Genomic DNA, 14,599 nt, shown 5'->3' with positions numbered 1-14,599 from the left:
GCATGTTTTCGATTGCAACAATTTCAGTGAAGAAAGAAAGTTGAAGCTTGCTATGGCTGAATTTTGTGATTACGCCATTATATGGTGGACATCTTTGAAATCAGAGTGGAGGAGAAATTATGAAGAGCCAATTGAAACGTGGGAGGAATTGAAGACATTAATGAGAAAAAAGTACATTCCTAAGCATTATTCTCGATTACTCAAGCAAAAACTCTATACTTTGCAACAGGGATCCAAAAGTGTTGAAGAATATTACAAAGAAATGGAGGCCCTTATGAATAGAGCATGTATGATGAAGATGAGGAAGATACAATGGCTAGATTCCTTGGTGGGTTAAACCGACAACTTGCTCATCAAGTGGATAAGTAAGCATACTTTGATATGCAAGAATTGTTACACCTTGCTGTCAAAATCGAAGGGCAACTAGCTTGGGAGAAGGAGAACTCCAAGAGGTATGGTATTTCAAAGTCTACTACTTTCAACACTTGGATAAAGAAGGCAAATATTGAAAAGATAAATTTCAAAGTTGGAGGCAAGTATGATCTTGACAAAAAGAACAAAGATGAGATCTCCAAGGGTAAAGAGAAAGCGGAGCAATATAAAGAGATTCGAGAAAGAAATAGAGACATCAAATGTTGGAAATGTCAAGGAATTGGTCATCAGTCGTGATTGCCCTAACAAGAGAGTCATGATCATCAAGAATGCACAAGTTGTCACAGATAGTGAGGAAAGTGACCAGGATGAGCTAGTTGAAGAAGAAATCCAGGAGAATGAGGAGGAACCGGAAGATGTGAGTCATTTGGTACTTGTTACTAGAACTTCTTAAAACTAAAGTTAGAGAGAAATCGCATTTGAAATTTTTTATAATTATTTAAATATATCTTCTATACATTAACTAGGGTTGTGACTTGAGAAAATCATCGTCACAATGCATCATCATATTTAAAGCATGCATTTCATCTTAATATGGAATAACGTCATATTAAGAAATTTCATAATCTTATATCTTACATCGTTATGTTGTCATGCATCGTCGTCATCATATAATATCATCATAGAACATCATATAATATCATATGGCATTATCATATAACTCAATCATGCCATCATACGTCATACATTATGCATCATCATCCTATAATATAGTTACAACGTCATAAATACAAAGCATAAATGACACATACAAGGGCCACGAGGCACGTGTCGTCACGCATCAAACAAGTCGTCCAACATATCCGATAGTAAGACCACTTACTTGGTTGGCCTTAGCCGGCGTTTCGCTAAATTCGAGTATACCTGTCTTCCGTCCCTCAAAGTTGCTCCAAGTATCGCTGGGAGTCGTTTTCTATTAGGAAGTCCATCTCCTTTAGTTAGTATTTAGCAATTCTAATATATTTAACTTGAATTTGGGAAATAGAGCATTATAACGACTTCAGTTACCTTAATTTATTTTATTTTTGGAATATGACCAAAATTTTAAATGTTTATTTAAGAAAATGAAAATTATTGTCGAAAAATCATTAAAAAAATGTTATGTTTTTTTACTCTTATTTAGAATTTAAATAGTTTCTTAAGAAAAATGGATTTTATGGTAAAGGGATGATAAAAGAAAATTAATACAATTTTTAAAATTGAAAAATTAATCCGGTGAATTGGGTAAAGTCATTCTTATTTTTTCCTTAAATTAAATCGGTTAATTATTGTTTTTTTGTTTCTTTTTGCAAACTGTGATTTTTTTTGCAGGGTTGAGGAGAGATAATTTGGGAAGAAATGAGAAGTTAGTGGAGAGAAACGAGGAACATTGTTTCTCTTTCTTTTAATCGCAAAACAAGGAGACATAATCAATGGCAAAACAGGCCAACTACTTCTCAGCAATAAACAAAGGAAAAGAAAAAGGCATGTTTTGTATATTTTAAGTATCTTTATAACCATCATTTTCCAAGCTTAAAAGGAACACAATTGTTTTACAAATCTTTTTTGAGAGCTACTTCACTTCACGAATGTCTCGACATGAGGGGAGCAGCGGAGCGGTTTCGATGAGCACGGTGGCTGTTGCAATGGCATTGCTGCTGTTGCTTGGCTTCGAACATGGCGATGCTGCTGCAACTTTTGTTGTAAATAGTCATCAGGATATCCAAGGTTGTCAACCAATTTCAGGACTTAAATGGTAGGAATTTAAAGGATAATGAAGCAATGGGTTGAATTAAACATTGACCTAGTCCCATAGTATCGTCAAACAAAGTAGACTCACTAACTTGGCTTCCCAGCCCTGACGTGGCTTTTCTACAAAATCCTTGATGATGGATATGGGAAAAAAAATAGAAGCAATAAATCTCACGCTAGCAAAAACACTATGGAAAGGACATTAGCCTAAAGAGGTGAAGTTCTTCTTTTGGGAAATAAATAATAAAGCCATTAGCACAAGTCATTAAGTAAAGGAATTTGTAGAAACTTGAAAAATGTATATCAACTTATTCTAATCGATATATGTTTAGTATCAAGTCATTAGGACCATTAATATCATCTCCATTTGTGCTTATCTTATCCATAGAACATGAAATGGTTGGTCTTTCCAAAACGTATGGGTCCCAAGATAGTTGGTTTATAAAAACATTTGTTTCCTCAATTATATCATCAAATTACTATTCAATCATTGGACTTTGAAATTTAAAATTGTTTCATAGCTGTGTCGCATCCCTTTATATAATCAGTCTTAATCTTGATTTCTATGATGCTATTATTCTGTATTATTTGTTAACATGTTCTTCCGATACCATTTAGGTTGCCCTTTCCCAAATTTATATATCCATCCATTTCCAATAGCTGTTCTTTTCACGATCAACACATTCACAAACCCAAATCAAATCTCAAATTCCAAGATTTGATGTCTAATCTTTTCGTAGCTGTATTTGTTATGAACTTCGTTAATAAACAATCATACTTTGAACATCTTGACATGTTATAGTCATATCATTGATTAGTCTCGGTTCAATTTGTGTAATGATCCAAGCCCACCACTAACAGATATTACGTATGGGATCTCATAAAAATTGCATATTATTTTCATTCACTTATTTGATATCGTTATATTGTTAAAAAAAAAAATGCACATAAATGACGTATAATATATGGTAATTGAATCTACATCTAACTATATGTTTATTTGGTTTAGTTAAGTTTTAGAAGTATTCCTTATGAAACTCGAATCTTGTTGCAGTCTTGCGAGTGAATTCTAGTGATAGCCTCTTCAGCTCTTTGGCTAGCATTGGCATTCCGCAATAGAACACTCCCACCGTCTTGTAAGCGTGCTTCGACGCTATTCGCCCGAACACCTCCTTCCAGTCTGGCCTCGCGAAGTGAGTCCTCGCCTGCCAATGATAAATCTTTTAGAGAATAAGAATGGAATTGAAAAATGGGTCGAAGATAGCGTTGTTAGTTACTTACTCGAGTGCCGGAGAGGATGTCGACACCATGTTTGGCATGGTTCAATGCTTGAACCATTGTGATCAATGTGCTCCTTGCATCGCTTTCTTCGTATACACTCGTTAAGTAGTTGTGGAGTTCAATTTGACCCTGATTCGTTCGTTTGTTCGTTAGTTCGTTCGTTTCACTACTTGATTTAATGTCTTTGTTTTAGTTTTACGTACCTTCCTATCCATCTCCGCTACTTCATCCATCACCCCTTTGAACCACTCCAAAGAGCCAGCCTCCCTTGTCACCCAATAGAAGTAAGCTTGCGCCTGCCCCGTCCCCGTCCTACTCTGTAACTTCCTCTTTCCGCTTGGCGTTGTGTTTAACGATCCGAAGCTGTCTTCTGATCTGCTTGTTTCTGTTGTCGATTCCTATGTCATTAATAGAAAACATGAGAATCTTAGACTCAGTTTCGTAACGAAACAAAAAAAAATTATACGTGGAAGTAATGTGTATAAGCTTAATTTTAAAATACTAGAAACTAACTACTCACGGGTTATTAAACGGAACCTTTAAACTATTTTATTTTATTTTCTTAATATAAGACAAGCCAAAGAGGTCGAAAGTTGCATTTTTATATCGAGAGAGAGAGAGGTTCAAATTTCTATGTAAATAAGTTTTTAATGTACCGTTGGCGTCTGTTCTTCAATGGTTCTCGAGTTGTTGAGAAGATCCTTAAGGATACTAACAAAAGGGGTGGCTCCAATTCCAAGTCCAACGAGGAGAAGCACGTCGTAGTTTTGGTAATCTTGCGCGGGTGCTCCATACGGCCCATCTAACAGCAACCTCGGCTGGCTGAACGAATCATCACAAAGTTTAGAAACTAGATAGATACGAGTAGAAACGAGAGAAAGACCCATTACCTTTTTCTTTCCATGTTGACCAAGTGGCCCAATTTGGCTCTGGCAAGGACAGGTTTGGAGTTAACATGGTCAGTGAAGACACGCTTGAGTTCTCTGGTCCAGTCGCCCACTGTCCTGATATGCACACTCAGGTACTCATCTCCTGGCGCTGAAGTGATAGAAAATGGGTNTGCTTTTTTTTTTTTTTTTTTTTCTCTTTTTTTTTCCCCTTTGTGTTGAAGAAGCAAGTAGATTTGGAGTTGTAAACGTACCATTCAAACTGGGAAATTGAAGGACATTGAAGGAATATGTATTGCCCACTTCTGTATTTGAACCCTCTAGGCTTCAACATCACTAAGCTGAACACATTCCCCGGTAGTACTGATACCTGTTCATTTCAATCACTCGAACCTTTTAGTCCTAAAAAAAAAATTTATGCTACTTTCCTACGGTTACTGCAACAGTTCAAGCTCAAGCTCACACCCACTCTTAGAGGCTTTTCCCTCACGATTTTAAAACGGGTCTGTTAGGGAGAAGTATGTAATCTCACTCGCTGAGACACCACCCAATGTCTGGCTCTGATACCATTTGTAACACCTCAAGCTCACGACGAGGTTTTGAAACGCATCTGTTAGTGAGAGGTTTTCACACCCTTCTAAAGAATGTTTTGTTCCTCTCTCTCTCTCCAACCGATGTGGAATCTCACAACCTACCCCTTTGGGGGTATAGTGTCCTCGCTCGCATACTGCCCCCCTCTCCAACCAACGTGGGATCTCACAGTTACCATTTCGAGAATTTATATATACGACCTCAAAGGAAGGAGTAGATGCTTTGTTTGTCGAGTTCAAACTCAAATTTGACGACATTTAACGGATACTTCTTGTTAGATCGAACAATCAAATGAAATGGAAGATGGTACATTACCTTCAATATCTCAACAGAGTAGTACTCTGATCTGCAGGCTCGGAGGCTCCTCTCCCCAAGATACAACAGCAAAGGAAAAACGATATACACCCAAGTCTACCACCAAAAAAAAAACCACAAACAACTCGAACATAAACATATGAATTCTTAGCTAAATTCTAAATCAAGTTCGAAGAAACTCGTGATATGTATAAGCTTAATATGCAATAAAAAACCAAATAGCTATCAAACGGGGTGTCGGGTTACCGTTTTTTGAGTCCAGCTATGAGCAAGAAACAAGAAAGTCCCATGAACAAGAAGCAAAAGGTATACAATTCCCATAAGATGATGAGAGTACCAAAACGCATTAAACCCAGCCAATCTGTTCAACAACCAAGGCAATTTCACAACATTCCTCCTGAACCGATGAGTAGCAAGTGTAAAAGAAATCCCCATCAAAACCACCATCACAATCCCTGTTACCCCTTCAACACTCATCAAAAGCTCCTTATAACTCGGCTTCTTGTTATGAAAATCACTCGATATCACTTCGAATTCCTCCCGCGACGACCTCGCCAATCTCGGAAAGTCACACGCCAGATGAACCCCACCGTGGACGACGATCCCGACTGCTATGAAACATGCAATCAGCTTATGAAAATTGATGTTGTCGTCGAACGGAACGACTGATCTCGCTGCTGTCGATCGGAGCCAAGTGAGAGTGTTACGGCAGACAGGGAGGAGTATTAAGGCCATATTGAACTTCAGTGTCTCGGCAGCGCCTTTGGCTGTTGGAAGACAATACCCCATTATGTTAAAAGCTGCTCTGTTTTTGTATTGAAGGAATTTCCATATGAACAGAGCTGCCATTGTTGAACCCCAGAGGAACAGAATCCAAATTCTTTGCCAATTTTGAAGGACTACAGAATGGAGCGTTGTGGTGGCTGATTTAATAATGGTTTTGGGGTTAAATGAGCTTAGATTTTGGCTCCATCCGACACTTGTTGCTATGCTTAAAGGTCTGCTGTAATTCATATATGTGTCTCTTTGTAAAAGCAGAGTCTCCAGCTGCCATAGCTGAATCAATCAAGAACTTTCACAACGTGTAAGAATTCAGAAGAAACCCACATGTTAAATTATTAATTAAAACCATACCTCGATGTATCCGAGGTTTTCTGGGTCGAGTTCTTCCATGATCAACGAAGCATATTCCTCAGCTCGTTCTTTGAGTCTTGCAAGATTGTTAGCAGAAGCGCTTAGCATAATCAGCTCCTGCACTTCATGTCTTGTGATTCTACCATCTTCATTGCTGTCGGCCCTGTTCATGTTGGTCGGAATTACTCACTCGATTTACAAATGAATGAATTTGAATCATTCTTACATGTCGAAGAAGATTTGAAGACGAGCGTCAAAGCTTTGATCAGAAATCTTCAACCAAAATTCATGTAATTCCTCGACGTTGATTTTGGAAATCCTCAATCCTTTTCTTCTCGCTAATGCGTCGAAGATTCTAACCGCAAACTCCTTAGAATCCATCATTCCTGTCAGAAATTCAATTACTGTGAATGTAAAATTTTGGAGTAGAAACTGTAATCCAAAATGGGTTGAGCTCCCACCGATACATTCTGCAAAATCATCTCTGGCGAGGAGTCCAGCTTGAGCCAGAGAATGAAATCTGGAGTGGACTCTGCGCCAGAGCTCGTTGGCGTCAGAGGCACCAGTGGTATTGCTGATGAACCTAAGGCCACGAAGGGCAGCCTGGGCGCTAGATCGAGTGCGCTGCAGCTGGGCATTGAGACGGCGGGCGTCACGGGCAGACATGGGTACCGCCGCCGTGTCGTCCCTGTCGAGAGACGAGGCGGTAGAAGCGCGGGAGGAGGCAGAGCGGAGCCAGGGGAATTTGTTGCGGATTCTAGCGGTGATGGAGAGGAGAGAGTCATCCGGGAGGGGGTCGGGAGGAGGAGGAGGAGCAGGAGCAATGCTGCGGAGCATGAGGGAGTCGTTGTCGAGTTCCAATGTGAGCTCGAGGAAGTCCTGGTGGTTAACGAGGTCGTTTAGGAAGAGGGGTAGCATCCCTTGGGGAGGTGGGGGAGGCGGGGAGTAGGAGGAGGACCTTGGCATTGAAGAGAGAGGAGATGGGAGAAGGGGGGGTTTGATTGAAGTTGGTGGCGATGAAGAAGAGAAAAGGGGAGAAGGGAAAAAGAAACACACCTCTCAACCAATTCCAACGCACACCATTTCAACGCTTTCTTCGTCTCATAATATATAATTGTGTGCGAACAAATAATCAGAGTGCCACCAACATACAACACAATACAATGCAATACAATATAAGGAGAGAAGGGGTTCAGATTTGGGGTGGTGAATGCAAATGTGGTTGTGTTGTCCCATCCATCTCATGCATTAAAAAAATTATTTTAATTCTTTTTCATAAATACTAAAAATAAAAAAAGAAATGAGAGTATTAATAAGTATGAATAATAATGATGCATAAGTGATGGATGGATGATGATGATGATGTTGGTGTTTGTTTGAATTTTAAGCTTTTTTATTCTTTCATTATAAGAAATATTCATTCCATACCATAATATTACTCCACCTTTTTTTTTTTTTTTTTTTAATATCTATTCAAATTAGTAAAAAGGATTATCCACGTAATCATTGTTATTAATCTAATTATTCTAGAACAACACGTAATTTCCAATTAAATTACATCTTACGCAATAAAAAAATAATAATAATAAATAGAGTACGACATAATGATTGATGGTGCAGCTGAATTTGAATGCAGTACGACATGTCGAAAGTTGTAGGCTTTTATAAATGAAATCAAAGTACACACCATTCGTTAAGGGAATGTACATGGATTTGCGTGCATGCCCTTTTCATTTAAATCTTTACTTTTTCTCCCTTACCTCAAAAACCTTCTTAATTTCTGATTTCATTCTTAAATTCTTTCCATTTTCAATTTATTGTTCAAATAAAAACGTAGGATATCTAGAAGGGAATGAATTTTGGTAAAAGTGTCGGTTGAATCTGAGAATTTGAATTGACCCAACTTGAATAATAAGAGTTGGGTTAGATTGGGTTAAATATGATTTGGGTCGGGTTGGGTTGGTTTTTAGGACCCAGTCCTGTTTGAGTTGAGTATGGATTTAGTATACAAAGATCCAAGTCAACCCGATTGCATTAACAAACCGAAGAAAAAAAAAAAAAAAAAAAAAGATTTTCTAGTCTAATCTTTATGCCTATGAGCCTCACCTGATGACTCCAGTCTCTTCCTCCTCCTTTGACATGACACGGATAACTCACCAACTTAGTACTTCTTTGCCACTCGCAATACACATCAATACTTTTTCGTTCTTCCCACAATTCCTACTCGAGTACACTCGCCTAATAAGTTTCACTGGATTCTTCATCTTCTTCGTTCTTCCTTCCTTCCATAGTGCTCCTCCTCGCAAGCTCACTTACGCTAGACACATAGTCATAGACTCGCACTCCTCATAGGTTTGCAAACACACCCATCACACAATCGCACTCTTCATCTACCGTAACTCAATTAATACATGTTCTTTAATATCTTTTGTTTCATGTTTTATATTATTCATGCAATTAATTCACAATTAAAATTTTTATTTTTAAATTAAACAACTCGACAACCCAACCCCAAATTAAAAGTTAAATTCAAAATTATTTAGGTCAAATTAAAATAAACGTGAAAAGTTATCCAATTAGTTTCTTTTCCAGAATAATATTACCCAAAAAAATTATTATTAAAATGCTTCTTTTTGTCGGAAGCCTACGTGACATCTATTTTTGGATTAAAAAATATTTTTCTAATTTTTTAATAAGTTTAAATGAAAAAAAAAATATTTATTTTAAAAACAATAATTTTGTGCCTGGATGTGGCAGAGTCAACTATATATTATAGAAATGTGGTGCACAATGGCATGATGTGCAATCATCCCTTGATTTTGTCCCAACAATACTCTCTCTCTCTCTCTCTACACAATATCATAATATGAATTTTCTTCAAAAATAATAAAATAATATGAATAATTAATATTATTCACATAAAACTACTTAATAAAATTGAATTAAAGTATTATAATTTTTAATTTTAATTAATTAAATCATATCACGACTAATTTTATATTATTACATATATTTCTGTAGGGACCCATATCTAAAGTGATGAAGATCCCGGTTGGAAAGACGAGGGATAGAGCAAGGAGAAGATTTGTCTCGTAGACTAAACACGATAATGATAATTATTATTATATTTTCAGATTTATTATTTATAATTTATATTATAAATAAATAAGTAGAAAAGGGTAGATGCAGAAATTGGAAATAGAAAGGTAAAAGGTAATTATCTGAGGTAAGAAAAATAGAATGAGAAGAGAAATAAATTTTATTATTATTTAATTCAAATGTCGGATTCAATTGACATGAAGCCAAACCACACCCATAAAAAGAAGAAAATAATAATAATAATAATAATAATAAAATAATAAAACAGAATATTTGGAAGCACGTAGCTTAATTTGATACTTTGATTATGATAAGTAAATTACCAAAAAACCACACCCACCCGCATCCCCCAACCTCGACATTTTATTTATTTATTTATTTATTTATTTATTTATTTATTTATTTATTTATTTATTTATTTTGGCATTATCACATTATTGTGTTTGAAAATAGTCCCTTTTCTTTTTGCTTCACTATCACTCTTTTCTTTATACATTAACTCTTTTTCAAGCATCCTCTGTTCTTCCATCTAAATAAATAAATAAATATCAAAATTAAAAAGAAGATAGGTCACAAGTAGAGTTGATGATCGTGTGACGGTGTATTCTTACTTTTGAGTTAGTCAAATAATTAGAATTTGGATCATCGTTTGCACGAACAATGTATACTTATGTCTCCAACCCTATTTTTAGGAAAATGTTTTAGAAAATGTTTGGAAATCGATTTTAGAAAATAATGTTATTAGTACATTTTGTGTCAAAGACCTAGCTGACATGAAAGCTAGTAAAAGAGATTTGGAATGAACGTGCGAACATAAACGACACAACTAAGATAAAACATGATTTGATATTGAGTACCTAAGCGTCAATTTGACACACAACTCGATGCATGACTGAGCCTAGCTCGTTCAATAAATTTAGTACAAGAAATCATGATTTGATATATTTGTTACAAGTTTTGTTGAATAAAAAAAATATTTTTTTTACCCTTTTACATATATATTATGGAACTTTTTTTGGACAAAAAAAGCATCAAATGTTGGAGATGCGGGGTATCGAACCCCGTACCTCTCGCATGCAAAACAAACACTCTACCATGTGAGCTACATCCCCCATTTGGTTGTTAACAAACATCGTGTAAAAAAAACCCAATCGCGGACAGATTTGGATTTAGTTAGTTTAGGCCTTTGGGCCGGCCCAGTTCTGCAAATACTAGAAGCCTTTTTTAACGTTTTCTGAAATGGACAAAAAAATCAAAAAGAAATTGGAGATGCGGGGTATCGAACCCCGTACCTCTCGCATGCAAAGCGAGCGCTCTACCATGTGAGCTACATCCCCTACTTATTTCTTTTAAATACAAAAGAAAATATGAAATATATGAAAAAATGTCTAGACAAAAAACCAACTATTTGTTAAGACCCGTTTACGGAGTCGCATTGTCAACCTTGACCCGTTTCTACCCTTAATAAGGGTTCTTGTCTTGAGCTAACCACCCGTGTAGTCCCAAGTCCTTCCTCAAAACCAGTTTAACGAAATCACAATGTCAACCTTGTCTCGAATCTAACTCAATAAACTCAAGTGGTCTTAAGGATTCTGTTAAGCTTACTTAATCTTTCTTAGATATCATGGTGGTTTACTAGATCTTAAAGGACGTCTAAGCAGTTTAGTCTATATCTCATGTTTCCAAGACACTTAGGGTTAGCCCCTTAGGTTATTTCGTCCCCATATGCACTCATGTCTAGAGCTCTAATTTTTACTCACATATTTAGGATGCTTGGTCTACTGGAAACGTTTTGACTTGGGTCAACTTGTAGACCTCTCTAGCTCCGGCACCCTAATCTTAGTTTTGTTCGCTCATGCATGATTTACTAGGGAGATGTTCCTATCGACTATCTAAAGCTCGAAAACATACTCTATTCATTCATACATGTATATTAGGGAGATATATATTCCCATCAATCACCTAATGCACGGAAATCATAAAACATAAACATAAACCATACATTCATACATGTCTACCTCTTTGTCTTAAGTTATTCTTTTTAGGCCATTTTTTCTTTACCTTTCATTAGTTGCGGAATTAAAGTGCCTCTTTTATCTTCCCCTTTCGTTTTCTTCTTTAGCCTCATTGGTTTCGTGCCCCTCTTTGTTTCTGTCTTTACCTTTTATATGGTTTCTTTCTCTCTTGCGGATTTGGATTAAAATTTTTTGCGTGTCATCCTCGACAAATTTGCTGCCAGAGTTGCTACAACAAATATCATCACTAATAGGATCGCTCCCAGATTTGCTATAGCATTATGGTTCAATATAAAGCTTCTAACTCTCTATAAAATAACTCAATTATATATATAATTAAACTACATAATATCATCACTAATAGGATCGCTCCCCTTTGTTTTTTTTTTTTTTTTTTGTATGTGTGGGGTGGTAGAATTATTTAATATTCTCAAACTTAAACTAGTCATTAAAGAAACAGACCTCTCACCTCACTATTTTATTTATGATGATGAAGAATATTACGTCCATGATTTCTAATTCCTGCACAAAGTAGCACTACTGCATATGAATCATAAAATGCATGATGTATGGCCCTACATAATATAGACCATGCTTCTAGTGTGCATGCATGAACATTATGGAGACTCGTATGGATATAACTATAAATAACTAAGCAAAATATGGATGCATGCTTCTTAGTAATATAATAAGGTTGCAAAAGGTGTGGACAAAGAGTTCCCTTTGTCTTTAGACATCTTCCGAGGAACTGTTCTCTTCCTCTTATATCGAATGAGATGGTAGGCTTGTTGACTTGGTCTTCAAAGCTCTTAATGAGATGCAATTGTGTATTCTCACTCTCGAGTTAGTCAAATAATTAGAAATTGGGTCATCGTTAACACGACCAACGTATACTCAAACCTCCAACCCAATTTTTGAGAAAATATTTTAGAAAACGAGATTATAACAGTTTTAGAAAATGTTTGGAAATCGATTTTGAGTAAGAATAATTTACGACTAATCATGCACCCCGAACTTACATAATAAGAACAGTTAAAACCTAGCTAATATGAAAGCAAGTAAAAGAGGGTTTGAAATTAGCATGCAACCATAGGCAACATGTCCTGTAGCATGCCCTATACACATATGATTGGGACTTCAAACACGCGGTCGCAGACAACACACCTTAGACAGACATAATGGTGACGCCGAGCACCTAAACTTTAACTTGACATATGATACTGAGCCACTCACATGTATACTCTGAGCAATATTCATGCCAATTAAAAAACTAGTTTGTTGGATGAAAACATAATTTTTTTAGGGGTTATAAAATATTTTTGGTGTTTAGAGCTTTTAAATTTGTAATAGTTTTATCCTTTAAATTTAGTATATGTCAATTTAGTGTTGTATTTAAAAATTTATAATAGCTTAATCATACGCAGTCAAGTATTCTATAAAATTAAGTATTAATTTTTAATATAAAATAATTTATTTTTTATTTTTTTTATTTATAAATACATTTGATCACGACTTGGGATTTAGTTGGTTTTGGGCCGGCCCAGTTCTGGAAATACCTACAGACCATTTAACGTTTTCTGAAAAGGATAAAAAAGAAAACAAAATTTGGAGATGCGGGGTATCGAACCCCGTACCTCTCGCATGCAAAGAAAAATGTGGAAAACATTCAGTTTAGCCTTTTCCGAAAAGAACCAAAAGGAACTGGAAAGTGGAGATGCGGGGTATCGAACCCCGTACCTCTCGCATGCAAAGCGAGCGCTCTACCATGTGAGCTACATCCCCCAACTGTCAGACAAACTAAATTTTTATTTTAATATAGGAATATAAAATTTAGAATTCTAAATGGAAATATAATAATTATTTAAATTAAAATTAAATTTCTAAAATGGAGATATAAAAAGTATTTCTAAATTTTAGTTAGTAATTATTTATTGCTAACAATTATTGAATAAGAATTATTTGATAGATGATGTCATGCAGTTCTAAATCTTCTATAGGTTGAGCTGGCCTAGTTCAAATATGTAGCAATTTAGCAATTTGTAGGCCTTGTTTGACAATGAGAATTGGAAAAATTGTTTTTCACACCAATTTTTAGGCACTTTCTATCGAGGACCAATATGCCTCGCAACTTATTTCATTGTTTTCGCACCAATTGAGTAGGTTCTCTTGTTGCTCCAATATTTGATCCATACCTACGACTAAACTACTACTCTTTCCTTGCACAGCTGCTTGAGCTTTTCTAACAGCCTCCTATGAATTCCATCAAACTATTTGCATCCAATTTTTCTTCCTCTTCATAATATTCCCTACATTAATACTTAAGATTTGTTCAGCAAAAAATATTGTGTCAGGTGTGGTAGGTAGCATGTTGGTCTTCACAAATGCAACTCACACTTTAACTTGAGGGTTGAGGTATGCTTCTACCATTGTCCTTACAACACATTTTGAAATTTGTCACTGTGTTCTAACTATCTCTAATGTTGTTTTGAGTTGCACATTTGAGGGGTACTTTAATGAACCATTTCATTAAAGGTGACATGATTGAAGGTTTGTAGTCAGTTAATGACCCGAGGGCTCCAATCAACCACCTGTGTTTTGACTATTAAGTTGTAGTCTTTATCTTGGTTAGCATGTGCATAGAATTCCTTCACCGCTGGAACTATAACTTGTTATCTAGTGTAGCATAAAATGATTCTAGAAGGCAGGAATTTGATGAAAATGAAAATATCATTAGAATTAATACTTGACTTATCGCTCAAGATTAGTTGATAAGATAAGGAATCACTACAAGGGGAGTAAGATTCGGATTACCTTGTTGATCGAATATCTCAAGCCAAGAACACTTTGTTTGAGATTCGAATCACTCCAGAAGCAAAATCGATCATGTCTAGCTTCAATGATTCTTGTTGATCAAATATCTCAAACACTTGTTTGAGATTCGAATCACTCCACAAGCAAGATTGATCATGTCGAGCTTGAATGATTCTACATGCAATCTAAACTACATAGAATTGCAAAGAAACTTAGCCATTGGCTAAAGAAAAGCACAAATGCTTCTTTCTATATTTTCCAAGTCTACCTTACAAATACAACATACATGGCTTTATATAGCCT

General features: G+C 36.0%; 1 protein-coding gene and 2 non-coding genes across 3 annotated transcripts; all 3 read right to left on the bottom strand.

The window, feature by feature from the left end:
- Positions 1-3,039: 3,039 nt before the first annotated feature.
- LOC111792843 (respiratory burst oxidase homolog protein E) lies at positions 3,040-7,551 on the bottom strand. Its single transcript, XM_023674446.1, has 11 exons — positions 6,833-7,551; positions 6,598-6,757; positions 6,372-6,534; positions 5,484-6,293; positions 5,238-5,333; positions 4,585-4,701; positions 4,335-4,504; positions 4,101-4,266; positions 3,648-3,842; positions 3,445-3,573; positions 3,040-3,368 (listed from the first exon to the last, which is right to left on the bottom strand). The coding sequence occupies exons 1-11, from the start codon at positions 7,335-7,337 to the stop codon at positions 3,180-3,182; spliced, it is 2,700 nt and encodes an 899-aa protein (XP_023530214.1). The 5' UTR covers positions 7,338-7,551; the 3' UTR covers positions 3,040-3,179.
- Positions 7,552-10,734: 3,183 nt separating this feature from the next.
- Positions 10,735-10,807, bottom strand: TRNAA-UGC. Its single transcript has one exon. It is a non-coding gene; the product is annotated as a tRNA-Ala (tRNA).
- A 2,387-nt stretch (positions 10,808-13,194) lies between these two features.
- TRNAA-UGC lies at positions 13,195-13,267 on the bottom strand. The gene has a single exon. It is a non-coding gene; the product is annotated as a tRNA-Ala (tRNA).
- Between the last annotated feature and the right edge of the window lie 1,332 nt (positions 13,268-14,599).

Source organism: Cucurbita pepo, chromosome LG01, assembly GCF_002806865.2.
Source record: "Cucurbita pepo subsp. pepo cultivar mu-cu-16 chromosome LG01, ASM280686v2, whole genome shotgun sequence".
Classification (NCBI taxonomy): domain Eukaryota; kingdom Viridiplantae; phylum Streptophyta; class Magnoliopsida; order Cucurbitales; family Cucurbitaceae; genus Cucurbita; species Cucurbita pepo.
The sequence above is the reverse complement of the archived record's forward strand: the minus strand, read 5'-3'. Positions and strand labels throughout refer to the sequence as shown.